Source organism: Hemiscyllium ocellatum, chromosome 35 (assembly GCF_020745735.1).
Source record: "Hemiscyllium ocellatum isolate sHemOce1 chromosome 35, sHemOce1.pat.X.cur, whole genome shotgun sequence".
NCBI lineage: Eukaryota > Metazoa > Chordata > Chondrichthyes > Orectolobiformes > Hemiscylliidae > Hemiscyllium > Hemiscyllium ocellatum.
This window is the reverse complement of record NC_083435.1, coordinates 8754305-8770131: the sequence shown is the minus strand read 5'-3', so window position 1 is coordinate 8770131 and position 15827 is coordinate 8754305. Positions and strand designations below refer to the sequence as shown.

At 41.0% G+C, this 15827-nt stretch overlaps 1 protein-coding gene across 9 annotated transcripts in view; it reads right to left on the bottom strand.

Annotated features, from left to right (window-relative positions):
* LOC132832503 (butyrophilin subfamily 1 member A1-like) overlaps positions 1 to 15827 on the bottom strand; it is a 63642-nt gene that overhangs the window by 12915 nt on the left and 34900 nt on the right. For all 9 annotated transcript variants that reach the window (XM_060850564.1, XM_060850567.1, XM_060850571.1 and 6 more), the window contains one exon: positions 1348 to 1374. In XM_060850564.1, coding sequence (XP_060706547.1) covers positions 1348 to 1374 — 27 coding nt within the window. The remainder of the gene's footprint in view (positions 1 to 1347; positions 1375 to 15827) is intronic.

Here is a 15827-nt window from a genome sequence, read left to right as displayed (position 1 = left end):
CTTTGTGACATCCAGCAGGTTTTCTCCCATTTCTTACCAAACCCACTCTCCACTCACACACCTCCCGTCCCCAATTACGACACACCCCATCACTACTAGCCTCATCCTATCACACACCATTTCCAAGCAACTTGTCATTGTTGGAATATCCCAGAATTGATCAAGATTCCTGCTACCAGTGCCATTTTACAAGGCTGTAGTGATCCAGACAAGCACTGTCAGCCCTGCTCAGTTCCTGACATTTTCCACAGACATAGCCGATGGGGGTGATTTCTGCTTCACATTGTGGACGCTAACCTGAAGGTCCTGTTGAATAGGGTGGTGCAGATGTGGTACACCCCCTTCTCCCAGGACCAGCAGAGATGATCGTGACACCAGACCCTGCTCGGTCAGAGGTTACCACCGGGTCAGTACAGTCTCAGCATCTGCAGGAATGCCCTGCAAGTCAGTAACCTTGTCCACTCCACCAGAGTAGGAACCACCACTTTCACTGATTTGACTGTGTTCTGCTGACTACCATTGCCATCTTCTTGGCTTTGTGGCTCCATTAAGTGGCAGGGCTGAACAGCAGTACTGTGTGCATGGTGTCTCCGGAGGAGGGACAAGGAGTCAGTTTTCACAAAAAAGCAGGGATGCTGTAAACGTCCAGGTCAGCTGGACATCCAGATCCAGAACATCCCAGAGACACAATTTGGCCAAGTCCATGAGCTGGGGGTGTGTCTCTGTGAGCACAGTGTGCTTGCTATGGCATGACAATGATAGCTGCTGTTGCACCCCAAGGTGCAGCACTGAAATGCTGGAAGTAAGTGATTTGGAGATGTGTCATGAGGGTGTTTACAGGCTGGCACATGTTGGATGCCAATGACCATGGACATGGATTACGTGTGGCTGGTGCCCATGAAGCATACCCTGAGATGTTGGTGTCTGATATCCAACACGGAGAACCCTTTGGAGTGAGCAGTGAGCTGAAGTCACCAGGTACACATTCTCATCTCCATGTTGAGAATTCTCAGTGTCCAATTTGTCTGGCAGGTTTGGTGAGATAGAGCTGCATCTTAGTGAGGTGAGGTGTGCAGTTAATAAGGTCAGTCACAAGCAAGAATCCTCTTTAATAGGCAACACACTGCTGCCTCATGAGAATCTCGACTTGATGCTGGGCAGTGACACTGAAATGGAACGTTTTCATGCAGGTCTGCCATATTTCACACCACAGACCATATTGTTCAGACCTTTATAAAAATTTACTCTCTCTGTTCAAAATTCCTGGATTCCCAATGCAGTGAAACTGGAATTTTCCTTTTCAATCTCTGTAAATCAGAATCCCAAAATGGTTATGAAACAGCTTACCTTCCAAAGTGCAGAACCACTCCAGTTCTGAAAGACAAGAACACAGGAATGTGTTAGTGAGAGAGATTCTGCAGCTACTGCCACACCCTATAACAGCAACATCAGAGACACAAACAGAACACAGATCAGACTTGACCAGCAGAACCATCAGCTGGGATCAGAACAAGATTTTTAACTTCTAAAATCTCAAGTTGAAGATTTAACAGAATTTAAAATTGATATTTTTCACTTTCCTCCTCATGTTCTTGTGATAATAAAATGAGCTGGTTTCAACAAAATTTCAGCTAAATACAGTTAATGCACCATTAGGGATGAAGCAAGAGCAGGAATAGGATAATAATATTTAAGAAATATATTCATGATCTTGAGTTTTTAGCTGTGCTTTCTATTAATTATTTATCACTTTGATTTCAGTATTTTAATCTTTCCAATTCGAAAATACCAATCACTGATCAGATCTCCTAAGGTTAGTTCCTCTCCAGTCAAATCCCCCTCCTCACTCCACTCTGTTTGCATCCAATCCCTCTCCCTTGGCACCTACAATGACATTTTTAAAATGTTATCTCGCCTGCTTTCGGCCTCTCATCCACCAGAACATTCCATTCACTACCAAACTGCTCGATTATACGTTCACCTCTATCTTTAAATCTACTGTCCCAATGTAAACCAACACAACAACTCACCTTCATTAATCATTCAGCTGTAATCGTCATAACTGCTCCCTCGGTCAAAGGGACAAAATCTTTAATTTACTGGAGAACAGTCTATTGAGTGGCGTAAGGGGGGAAACTGAGTATTTGCAATAATCTTCAATTCATATTTGGTGACAGGACAGGAAGATGGTCAATGTGGTACCATTATTCAAGAAGTGGCCAAGAGATAAACAGGAAATTACAGGTCAGTCAGTCAAACCTTTAGACTTTTGGAAGCAATTCTGAGGGACAGAATTAATCTGCATTTGGAGAAGCAGACATTAATCAGGAATAGTCAGTACAGTTTCTTAAGTGGGATCATGGCTGACCAACGTGATTGAATTTTTGGAAGAGATGACCAGGTGAGGAGATGAGAGCAATGCATTCAAAGTTACTTGGACTTCAGCAAGGCATTTCATAAAGGTCTGTTAAGGGTCACCATAGGATCTCAGAACATTTCGCAAATTGGATACAGAATTAACTGAATGGCAGTAAGCAGAGGGTGATGGTCAAGGGCTGATTCTCTTGTGTCTAGTGGGATTCTGCAGAGATCAGTGTTGCCCCCTCCCCCCGCCTTGCTGTTTCTGGTATATTTGAACAGTCATAGAGATGCACAGAATGGAAACAGACCCTTCGGTCTAACTCATCCATGTTGACCAGATATCCTCAATTAATCTAGTCCCATTTGCCAACATTTGGACTATATCCTTCTATACCTTTCCTATTATTGCCCCATCTAAGTGTTCCCCAACTGGGAGGGAACCCTCCTGTCTGTTGATTGTTGTGCAGTCATGAATCTACATTTTATCATGATTTGGAGATGCCGGTGTTGGACTGGGGTGTACAAAGTTAAAAGTCACACAACACCAGGTTATAGTCCAACAGGTTTAATTGGAAGCACACTAGCTTTTGGAGCGATGCTCCTTCATCAGGTGATTGTGGAGAGCACACCGCACAACAATCAAGAGACAGGAGGGTTCCCTCCCAGTTGGGGAACACTTCAGTGGTCCAGGGCATTCAGCCTCGGACCTTCGGGTGACCATCATCCAAGGTGGACTTCGGGACAGGCAGCAGAGAAAAGTGGCCAAGCAGAGGCTGATAGCTAAGTTCGGTACCCATAGGGAGGGCCTCAACTGGGACCTTGGGTTCATGTCACATTACAGATGATCACCATTGCACTACACACACACACTTACTCACACACGGACACAGGTACACACAGACGTGCACACACACACCCACACACACCCTTATAGACACACACACACACCCTCACAGACTTAAGACACTCTGCACTCACTTCACACACACACACACTTTCTCACACTCACAACCCCCACCCCAGACAGACAGACAGACAGAGACACACACACACACACACACACAGACAGACAAAGACCCACATGCTCACATATATTTTGTGGGGTGAATTTGTACTTGCAGAGTTACATTGCACTTTGCTCAAACTGCATGCATTCATGTAGAACTCTGAGCTCAAAAACTGCATGAATTTATGTAAAACACTTATCTCACTTTTTAGATTAGAATCAACCTAAACATCATGGCATAGACAGAGTACACAGGGGGCTAACACCTTCAATATATTGTCTAGCTATCACCATTGTTAACAGCTAACTCAAGAATGCAACTTTAAAAAGAAGGGTTTTGTGATTTACACATGAAAGAAGTGAAACTATCACTGTATTCTAACAGATGAAAGGCTTAACAGACTATCAATTTTTCAACGTATAATTTCAGTTACATCACACTGCAAATTTTTGCTATAAATTCTGTGTTACGATCGAGCCCTCCACTATCACCTGATGAAGGAGCGTCGCTCCGAAAGCTAGTGTGCTTCCAATTAAACCTGTTGGACTATAACCTATGTGTTGTGTGATTTTTAACTTTGTACACTTTATCAGGGATGCATTCTGCAGTCCTCACTTCCTCCCTTAGAAGGGATATAATTGCATTGGACAGGGTGTAGAGGAGGTTTACCAGGATGGTTAAGCTTAAGCTTGAGAGCTTTAGTTATGAAGAAACATTGCATGGCTCGGAGTTGTTTTCCTTGGAGGAGAGGAGACTGAGGGGGACAGGATTGAGATATATAAAATTATTTTGGTGCACAGATAAGGCAGATGGGAAGAACCTTTTCACCTGGTGGAAGAATCAATGCCCAGGGGGGCATAGATTTAAGGTAAGGGGCAGGAGGTTTAGAGAGGAAGTGAGGAAATTCTGTTTCCCCCCACACAGTGATGGGAAGCTGGAACTCACTGTTTGTAAGGGAGACACAAGCAGACACTCCATAACATTTAAGAAGGATTTACATGTACACTTGCCATGCCAAGGCATGCAATGCTATGGGCCAAGTGGTGGAAACTGGGACTAGAACAGATCGGAGTTTGTCTTTGACTGGTGCAGCTTTGATGGAATTTATTTCTCTTTACGTTCTATTAGTCTATAACTAAGAATACTGAATGGTAAAAATAAAGCCACCTTCTTGTCACAACAAACTGTGTTCTAAAACCCTCCTGCTCTTTACCACATCTACGTCCACCAGCGAGGAACAGCAGGAGGCAGTTAAGGAGCACTTTGTCATAGAGTCACAGAGATGTGCAGCATGGAAACACACCCATCAGTCCAACTTGTCCATGCCAACCAGATATCCTAAATAAATCTAATTTCATTTGCAAGCATTTGGCCTATATCCCCCTAAACCCTTCCTATTCACATTCACATCCGGATGCCTTTTAAATGTTGTAATTGTACCAGCCTCCACCATTTCCTCTAGCAACTCATTCCATACACATACCACCCTATGCGTGAAAATTTTGCCCCTCTGGTCCCTTTCATATCTTTCCCCTCTCACGCTAAACCTGTGCCCTCTATTTTGCATTCCCATGCCCGAGGGAAAGGAAACTTGGCTATTCACCCTATCTATGCCCCACATGAATTTTTGAACTTCTATAATGTCACCAGTCAGCCTCACTCACTCGACGGAAAACAGCTCCAGCCTATTCAGCCTCCTCCTACAGCTCAAACTCCTGAAACCGGCAACATCCTTGTAAATCTTTCCTGAACCCTTTTATGTTTCGCAACATCCTTCCAATAGCAGTGAGACCAGAATCGAATGCAGTCTTCCAAAGATGGCATAACCAATGTCTTACTCAGCTACAACATGACCTCCCAACTCCTATACTCGATGCACTGATCAATAAAGACAAGCATACCAAATGCCTCCTTCACTATCCTATCTACCTGCAACACCACTTTCAAGGAGCTATGAACCTGCACTCCAAGGTCTCTTTGTTCAGCAACACTCCCCAGGACCTTACCATTAAGTGTATAAATCCTGCTCTGATTTACCTTAACCAACTGAAACATCTCATGTTTATATTCAGATTTTCAGGAAACATTTGATAATCTTGAACAAAACTAAATAAAATTAGAGTGAATGGGATTGGTGGTAATTCACTCGTATGGATTTGGAATTGGTTGACAAACAGAAAGTAGGAACAGATGAGTCATTGTCAGGATGACAGACTGTTATTCGTGGGGAACTTCAAGGTTCAGTGCTTGGGCCAGAGATGTTCACAATCTTTGTCAATGTTTCGGATGTGGGGATTAATTGTAATATTTACAAATGTTTTGATGACAAAAAACTAGGTGGGAGTGTTTGTTATGGAAAAGGAGGGTTTAAGAGACCTTGGACAGGCCAGTGAATGGGCTAGGGTGCACGGCAGATGTAACTAAGTACAAAGGTATGCAATTTGGAGAAAGGCAGAATATTTCTTAAATTGAGAGAATTTAGGAAGAACAGGTGCCCAAAGGGATCTGGGTGCCCTTGTTGATGAGTTTCTCAAAGCTAGATTGAGGTGCAGCAAGCAATTAGAAGGTGAATGGTATGTTGGCCTTCAGTACAAGGGGATTTGAGCACAGGAGTAAAGGAGTCTCACCGTACTGTCACGGGATCCATTACTACTTCATGAAAAAACTCGATTCCTCTGTGGAATTTTACCTGATTATATTATTTTGTATAAGATTAAGCTTAACAACAATGATGCTATTAACTCGTTAAGTGTCATGGGATCCGTCTACTTCTTCATGAAAAGACTCAATTCTTCTGTGGAATTTTACCTGATTATATTAGATTGTAGCAACAATGATACTATTAACTCTTTATTGTATTTTAGCCTAGCAACAATTAAGTATAACTATGACTACGTAGCAGCTGCTCTTTACCAGCTACTTATCAGCTACTTATTGTTTTCTCAGCTAATTAAGTGTTTAACGCGACCTTTAAACAATGCTGACCGAGGCACAGTTTGAGATTCCAGTTCTTTAAACAAATGATGTAATTGCTTAACTTAGACTGTAAGGGATAAAAGCAGAGCTAAAACAGACAGAACTCACTCTTGTCTTGAAACACAGACAATGAGTCACCCAACCATCCTCTGAACCACCAGGCTTGCAGAAAAGACACATTTGTGCAAAATACAGACCGATCGGATGAAACATACGGACGGCTAAGAGCTTGCTGAAATACGCCTGCCTAAAAGATTCTCGGTTGAGGCACTGCATTCTAGCCTGAAGAAGATACAATCTGAACCAACTAGCTGAAACACGCTAGTCTAAGAAGATCCCATTTGGGACACTCAGGTATTAAGCTCTGCTTTTATCCTAGGTATCTTTTAAGAACATTCAAAAAGGCTGTAACGATTGTGATTAACTGAAAACATCTGATTGTGAGTATTCAACTTATTATATTGATAAATTTCTATTATATTTTACACCACACACTTCGTATTCGCCTTTATTTGATAAGATATGTTTACCTTTGTGTTGGTATGTTAAGTCTAGAACTTAGCTGAGAAGGCATTAGGATTGACTTAAAGTGAATCCCTCTCACTCCTAGGTGAAAGGATAAACTGAAGGGACCTAGAGACCTGCGATAAACCCAGCCGAGTTTGTAGCTATCAGGACCATACAGTCAATAGGGACCACTGGTAAACTTGACAGGTAACGGCCTCAGGTATATGCCCGAGGTACTGTAGTTTAATCCGGTAGTAACCCATACCTATTGAGGATATCCACCTGAATAACATAACAATTGGCACCCAACGTGGGGCTCGAGAGATTGCACTATCTTGAACCTCACGGCGTAAATATTATCTTTGTCACCAAATAAACTCCTTCTGTAGGGATATAGCGAATATTACAAAAAAAAATAAAAAAGCCCCTCAAAAAGAAAAAGAAAATGGCCAATATACCTGTCTATTATTTTAGAAATGATTGGGCAGAAATAGTCGCAGCAGGAAACGACAATATAGTCTCCCTACCTAACCTAAGAGGTCAGGAGGTAAGACTGAGGGCAGATGAGTCAGTCCTAGAAGGACTAAACAGACTCAATTAGATTAGATTAGATTAGATTTACAGTGTGGAAACAGGCCCTTCGGCCCAACAAGTCCACACCGACCCGCCGAAGCGCAACCCACCCATACCCCTACATTTACCCCTTACCTAACACTACGGGCAATTTAGCTTGGCCAATTCACCTGACCCGCACATCTTTGGACTGTGGGAGGAAACCGGAGCACCCGGAGGAAACCCACGCAGACACGGGGAGAACGTGCAAACTCCACACAGTCAGTCGCCTGAGTCGGGAATTGAACCCGGGTCTACAGGCGCTGTGAGGCAGCAGTGCTAACCACTGTGCCACCGTGCTGCCCATCTCAATGGAGAACCTATAGCAGCAAGACTCCGATACAGGTTCAGAATAGAATATGTAGATGGAACTCACCATCACTATGATGGATGTATACCAGCAGATGGAACTGGAAACCCCCTAGAACCAGCCCACCAGCATACCGCTGGCGTTCTACCAGCTCAACATACCAGTAACAGTAATTAGAAGAGAAACAGACCTAAGGGGAAGAGAAGTACCGCTAGTACCAGGCATGTCAGAACATGCCTGGGCAGAATATATAGCTCAGCAAATTATAGTGGCAGCAGACAGAGTGCTCCAAATACCCCAACTAAATAGAGTAGCAGCACAAGTCCTAGTGGCGCAACATGCTGTAGAAAAAGCCCAATGGCTAATCAATAATCCCAGGCCCGGACAAGCCGGACAAGCACCACAACCGGTAGCAGCCCGCCGTATGTACGGTGATCCCTCACTGAAGAATTTTAAAATCTGCTTCCTAGACTTTCCCCCAGATGACAGAGCAGCAATAAAATATATAATTCAACATTTCGAAAAACTAAAAGCCTTCTTGGAAGGACTAACCCCCAAGAAAATTCAGATTTATTTAAAGCCCTGGATTGTCCTGCTTTAGATCAGGAACCGCACACCACCATAAATCTAATTACCATACTCCATGAAGCCCACAACCGGGTATATGGAACCCAAAGAGCAGAAGCAGCCAACAAGATATTCAAAACACTCCTGGAATCAGGGAGAACAATGCTCCAGGTAGCACAATCCGCTGAAGATCTAGAAATAAACTATGTCCAAGTCAGGTCGCAATTATTCAGACAATTCCAGAACGAAGGCCATGCAAACAGGCTCAGGGAAGCCACAAACAGAGCACTAGGACAGGGACAAAACCCATGGCAAGTATTCAGACAAGAATTAATCAACCTAGGAGAAGTCCTCAATCTATCCCTAGATAGAATAGGAAAACAAAATCCCCACGGAGCTCAACCAGAAGCCAAGGAAAGGAAATCAGAAAAACCTAAATCAGAAACCCAGAAATCCAAGGCGCAAGGACGCCAACAAAACCAAAGAAAACCATGGACATACCGACCCCAATATGAACCATTGGTTCAGGTAGTGGAAAAAGTCCAACCCAGAAACCAGGGACCTCCCCGACAGCAGCTACCTCCTAGACCAATTCCAGGAGTAAGCCCAAACTATTTAGGGAGAAACCCCATTCCGAATTATCAAGACCCAAGAGCTAGAGGGGGATACCAACCTCCACTACAGCCAGCCCAGCAACCACAACAACCTCGGGAATATAGGCCACCCCAACAAAATTTTAGACCTAGGCCTCCAAATGGACAAGTTCAACAAGAACGATACAACCTGAGACCCAGAAACAGTCAGGGACAAGCAATAACCTCTGGATCAGCCAGAGTGCAAGCACAAGGGGACGAAAGGAATACAGAAGGGCAAAGAATCCACCAGACAGGGATGGTGAGAAAACCCAGACAGACAGCAGCAGAACCATGCTACCCTCAAGAACAAGGAAAAATAGAGGGGTATAAACCCCACAGACAGCAATGGCTCACAATAATGCTAGACACAGGGGCAGAAATGTCATTAATGGACAAAAGTTTGGCAGAAAAACTAAACATACCAAAAGTAGGAACAGAACCTTATCAGGGCATAGGAGCACCTGTAAAATGGGCAGATGTAGGAAAAATCAAATTAATCCTAAAAAATGGAAAACAAATAGAGACTAAAGCTCTAATTATAGAAGGTCTAAAAGACCAGGGAGAACCAGTAATATTAGGATGGGAAGACATTAAAGGACACAAACTACTAGAACAAACAGAAGACAAAAGAACAGAAGACTTAAAAGAAATTTTAGATAAAGAAAGCAACCCCAAAATCAGAGCAAAAATAAAACACCTAGTGCAAACTCACTGGGAAATCTGGCAAAAAGAAGAAGAGTGGCCATATACAGCCATAACAGACACCCTAGGGAGACAATTAGTTTGGACCAGACTCCCTCAGGGATACCTAAACAGCCCAGTAATATTTTCTGCAGAAGTCAGAAAAACAGTACAAACCTTAGCTCCGCCAGGACAAATAGAATGCTATGTAGATGATATTTATATCACTCATGGTGACCTAGAAGAACATTTTGCCTGCCTACATAGAATAATGGAACACCTGTACCATAAGGGATATATGATTGGACTAGCAAAATCCCAGATCGCCAGAGAAAAGGTAAAATACTTAGGAGTGGAACTAACCAATGAAGGGAAAGGACTAACTGAAGAATACAGTGAAAAAATAGCTGATATTCAACCTCCTACCAAAATTAAAGAATTACAAGCAATATTAGGCCTATGTAACTATGCCAGAGACTTTGTACCAGGATATGCAGAAATATCTAAACCCCTGTACAAAAAACTAACCGAGAAAGTATTCTCATGGACTGAAGAAGATCAAAATAACCTAAATGAACTAATCAACCAATTAAATAAAGCAGAAAACATGGGAAAGCATGAACCAGGGAAAGACATTACACTAGAAGTAATTATAGGGCAAGAAAGTGCCACCGTAAGAGTAACCAGTCAAGGACAGAACAAACCCTTCCAATATATCTCTTTAAACTTTACAGAAACAGAGAGGAAATACTCAAAAATAGAAAAAACATGGGTAGCCATAACTAGAGCAGTGGAACCCATCAGAAAAATCCAAGGGGAAGGAAAGATAATAATCCTCACGGAATTGGCAGAATTACAATCCAAACAACAAAAAATAGAAAGGAGCCAAAGGGTCCACTCGGCCAGGTATGAAAAATGGGATATCCTACCAGCTGACCCCACTATAGAAATACAGCCCCTTACAGGAAAAACAGATACTTGGTGGACACCGAAATATAAACTAGCCGCTACTGAAGAAAAAACTGAATTCAATCCAGATATGTACATCTATACAGATGGTAGTGCCCAAAGAGGCCTGGATAAACAAGGTAAAGAAGAAAAATTAACAGGAATAGGAATAGTAATCGTTACAAAACTAAACAATGAGTTCCAAGAAGAAAAGGTCTTAGAAATAAAAGGACCACTGGGAGGTTCAGCCCAGAAAACAGAAGTAAAGGCGTTAGAATTAGCCTTAAAAGAAGCAAGCCAATTTCCTGCAGAACTCCAAATTCTCGTTTGTACAGATAGCTTTTATGCCAGTAGAGGCTATAACAAGGAACTAGATAAATGGAGTGAAAAAGGATTCCATGATTGTAGGAATCACCCCATACAATATAGACAAATATGGGAAGAAATAGCTAGATTAAAAGAAAACCTCCCAAATGTAAAAGTAATACATGTCAGAGGACACCAGAAAGAAGGTGAACACAAAAAAGGAAATGATCTAGCTGACCGAGCAGTCAAAGCCGCAAGCTTGGGAAAAGAATATAAGAGTAATAACTAGGCAAATGAAAAAAGAGAATCAGGACAAAGAATTGGAAGACTTACTTCAGGGCAAGGAAGTAAAAGGATACCCTAAAAATCAGGACTACTGGGAAGAATCTGATGGGGTAGTCAAAACCAAATTTAAAGATCAAACCACAGAACAGGCTAAGATAATACCCCCTAGGAAAGGGAGAAAAGAACTTATCAAGACGGCCCACGAAGGCTTAGGGGCCGTGCATCCAGGAATAAAAACCACTCAGTCACACCTAAAGCAGAAATACTGGTGGCCTGGGATGAATGCAGAAGTTAAAAGATATTGTAATGAATGCAAAACTTGCCTAAAATATAATATCAAGGGAGGAACTAAAAAAGAACCGAAAATTATTCGGTCACAAAATATGGAGCCCGGAGATAAATGGATAATGGATTTTATCGGCCCATTGCCGACCTCTCACGGGAAAAAGCCATTTAAAAGACCGAATAAATATTGCCTAGTATGTATTGATGAATGTACCGGATTCACCACCCTGATCCCAACAAAGAGTTGTAGGACACAAGATGTTATAGAAGCTAGTGAGTTGATTCTGGTCGCTAACGGGCCTCCCAGAGTAATTCATACAGACCAAGGACCTGGCTTTAAAAACCAGGACTTTAACATGTGGTGTACCGCTCATGGGATACAGCTTGAGTTTAGCACACCTTACCATCCTGAATCGGCAGGAAAGGTAGAACGGAGAAACCAAGATGTCAAACTAGCCTTGGCAAAATTATTGTGCACTCGCGGTGGTAGTTGGAGTCAATGGTTGAAGGAGGTGCAGCTGGCCATCAATAACACACCCATAGATCTCTTAGGAGCAGAGAACCATACAACTCCGCACTATTTGAGATATGGAGTACAAATGAATACAGAAAATAAGCCTGAAATAGAAACCCAAACTAAACTTAAAAAAGAATGGATAGATCTCCTAAAAACTAAAAAAGAATTAAGACAACAAAGGGAACAGAAAATTCAAGAAGACAGAAAATTTTGGCAACCTAAAGTAGGAGATTGGGTACAAGAGAAAAAACAAAATAAATCAGGAAGAGCCTTTAAAGCCCGCTATCATTTGCCTCAACAAATAATCCAAGTAGGAAATAGGACAGTGACAGTCGGGAAGGAAGGCAAGGAAAGGACTTTATCTGTAGATAATATAAGACCAGTTAACAAAGACTAAGAACATGGCAGATTGGATGGCTGTATATTTAGGAGAAGAAGAGAAACACAGGGAACAAATGGAGGGATTTTTAACCTCCAAGAGAGATGTAAACAGCAGAAATGAAAAAAATTGGAAACAAATATTTAAAGAAAAAAAAACAAAAACAGAACAATATGGAGTTAGGACAATTAGGGAAAGGCAAAAGGATACCAAAAGTAAAAAAAAACCCTCCTAAACTTAAATCAAAAAAAAACCAAGAAAGAAGAGACTAAGACGATTAAACAAAAGAAACTCACGGCAGAACACTGCTCTAAGTGTAATATAGTTCAACACACCCTACTATTTATAGTATTAGCCTTTCTAACTATAGAATGGATACTTCAGGCAGTAATAAAGCGCAGCCTGGAATGTAACACAGGTAATAACCCCGACAGCAACAGTAACTCGACAAATTCAGCAGGAATGCCTCTAATAATAGGAGGATTAACCCTATCTAACATGGCCCTAGTAATGTTAGGACTAATTACGATAAATGTTGCGCAAGCTCAAAAATATGAAACTTGGACAGATCCAAGACCCTCAGCAGAAATAATAGGAGAAGAAATTATAGGACACACATACACCTTAGACATAATAGTCTTAAAACAGGAGCTTGGGAATGAAAACAAAGAACAAAATCAAAGAATAGATAATCTTATACAAAATTGGATAGACGAATTACTATCTTATAGTATACAAAATGTTACAACAAATGAAGAAACCTCAGAGAGAGATAGATGGCTCTACTGTTTATACAAAACATATAACCGTTCAGACTATCAGAGTCCAGGATCGAAAAACCACTATAACTGCTCCTATCCAAATATTGGCAACCCCCTAAATAATATGAACACTCACCAACCGATAATACTATATGCAAACTCTACTTGGCACTACCAAGAAGGAGGTGACCAAGGACAAAGATGGAATGCCACAAGTGACACGGATCAGGTTTACCTCACCCTACTAGGACAAGATGATACGCAAGTTCAAGGATTAGGAACTTATTACCTTAAGAAAATGTTTAAAGAAAACGAAACACTGATAATATGCGATCCTACCATCTTTAACCAATCCAAGTCCAGAGAAGAAATAGGAGAATTACTAAAGAAACCAGTAAACTTTACGAAGTTATTCAGACAAGATATAGATGTCTGTAACCACTTTGCCTTAGGGTATGAAGCAGAATTATCCTTACCTAAAGAGACCCAAGGGAAAGAATGGGAAGATGTAAACCACAAGAGACAAACAAATGAATCCTGTTACTATTATTATAAAAATAACACCCATATAATTGGATGCACCGATAAAGCCACACAATGTTATAGTCCATCAGGATACAATACCGCTCTCCTCCAAAACTGCCCAAATGATAATAGAGCAAAAAGAAATGAAACCCATGGACCATGGTCCTGCAAAATTCCCAACTCAGGAAAAGTAGTATATATAGAACACAGTAGATTTAAATGTGGATACACTTATGAAGTTCCTTAGGATAATTACTGTGAAAATAATATCAAAAAGTATAACACTGAGGCAGAAAACCCAGATGGAAATCAAACATCTAAATGGAAATCAGTATATCAAGACTGGGAAAAATTAAAATACTTCCTAAAAGACCCACAAAGACAGGGAACTGAAATAAAAGTAGAAAATACAACTCTGTACTGCTACCATTGGGGCAGGATGTACTGCTACAAAACAAAGCAGAATGCCACCTTTTGGGAACAATCTTCTCCTGATAGATGGCTGGTGATAACCACAAATAAAAAAAGCAATAACAGCAACGATAATGATAATAATAATAATAATAATAGACAACAACAGGCAGAAGCATATATTAAGGATTTATACAAAAATCAGAAAATACAATGGGAAAACTCAAAAAACCTAATAATAGAGGTGATAACAATCAAAAAAGACCAAGCCTGGCAAATTGCCTTTAATGACCTTAGAAATCAATTAAATGTAATAACTAGACAATGGTTGCATAACACCGTAAGAACAGAAAACAGGACAACAGCTGATTTAACCTCAAGGGTATACAGATCCCACGTGGAAAACAAAGATCAGCAACTAAAGATCTCACTAGTAGAGATCAAATCCATTCTCACAAACGAAAATTACGAAACTAAAATAAAACAACCAATTTGGCAAAGCCTAAAAAATGGGTGGCTGAAAAAGGAAAAATGTATTCAAATTAACAATCAGCCTCAACTGATCGAATTCTCTAATTTAATCCTATTAAAACCCTGTGATAATAACACGGTTCAATATGTTAAAAAAGATTGCCAGATAGAGTACTTCCATCTGGAAATACCTGGCTAACAAACCAGTCAGGAGAATTTAATGTTACGACAGGACATGTCGGATGTAATGGCAAAATTGTGAGACAAAACAGAGAAACTTATAAGAACCCGGCAGAAAAAATCAATCTAAAAATAGAAAAACCCAAACCTGACCTAGAACATTTAGAAAGAATGCTAACCATCTATTCAGAAAAACAATGGATGGAGATAACCTTCTCGGGCCCAACGGATGACGAGAAGCTAAAGACCCTCCAGAACCTAATATCAAAAGAAAGGAAGGCTGACCAAAAAACTCTACAGGAAGAGATAAAAATATGTGTAGAAGAATCAAGAAAAAATTGGTATGATAACTTGCATATTAATGCAGGGACTATGTCAGTATTACAAACTACTGCAAACATTTGGGTGCAAATCTATGATTGGATTTATTGGATTCTATCATGGCTTGGCCTAGAACAACATACACCGCTCTTAGTGGGACTTATCCTACTCTGGGTGTTTGTGGTCGTAATTTGGCCATTTCTCAAGCCATTAATCAAGGGATTGATTCCAGAACGAAAATAAACCACATTCTGCTTCCTCGACTGGCAAGCATGGATGAAACCACAACCAAATACCCTCTGAACTATTGTGAAGGAATGGGAATTTCTCGAACCAATGTGATATTTTCTCCCACATGAAAGAACAATTTAGCCCTGTAGTCATGCCCGTAAGTCTATGGGACGCCTACTGCCACCACCTACCCATTATAGGAGGAAACATTCTGAAAGGACTCCAGCTCCTTTGGGGCTTGGTAAAATATAAATGGGTCCATTTGACCCTAGGTATAGGACTAATTCTCACAATTATGATTGGCTTTGAATTTAAACAAAGAAAATTTGGAATTACTAAGGGAGAATGGGGATCGTTTTTAACACTGATCTCCTCAACCATAATCATATCTTTTAATTACGAACCAGAATGGGCCATTTATTGTGCTACCATTCACTTGATTCTAAAAACATTAATTGTCTGTCATTCAGTCTTAACACAGACCTCGAACCAGGATAAACCTTCGTTTGTCCAAACCAAAAACCAAACCAAACCTTTGAAACACAGACGCG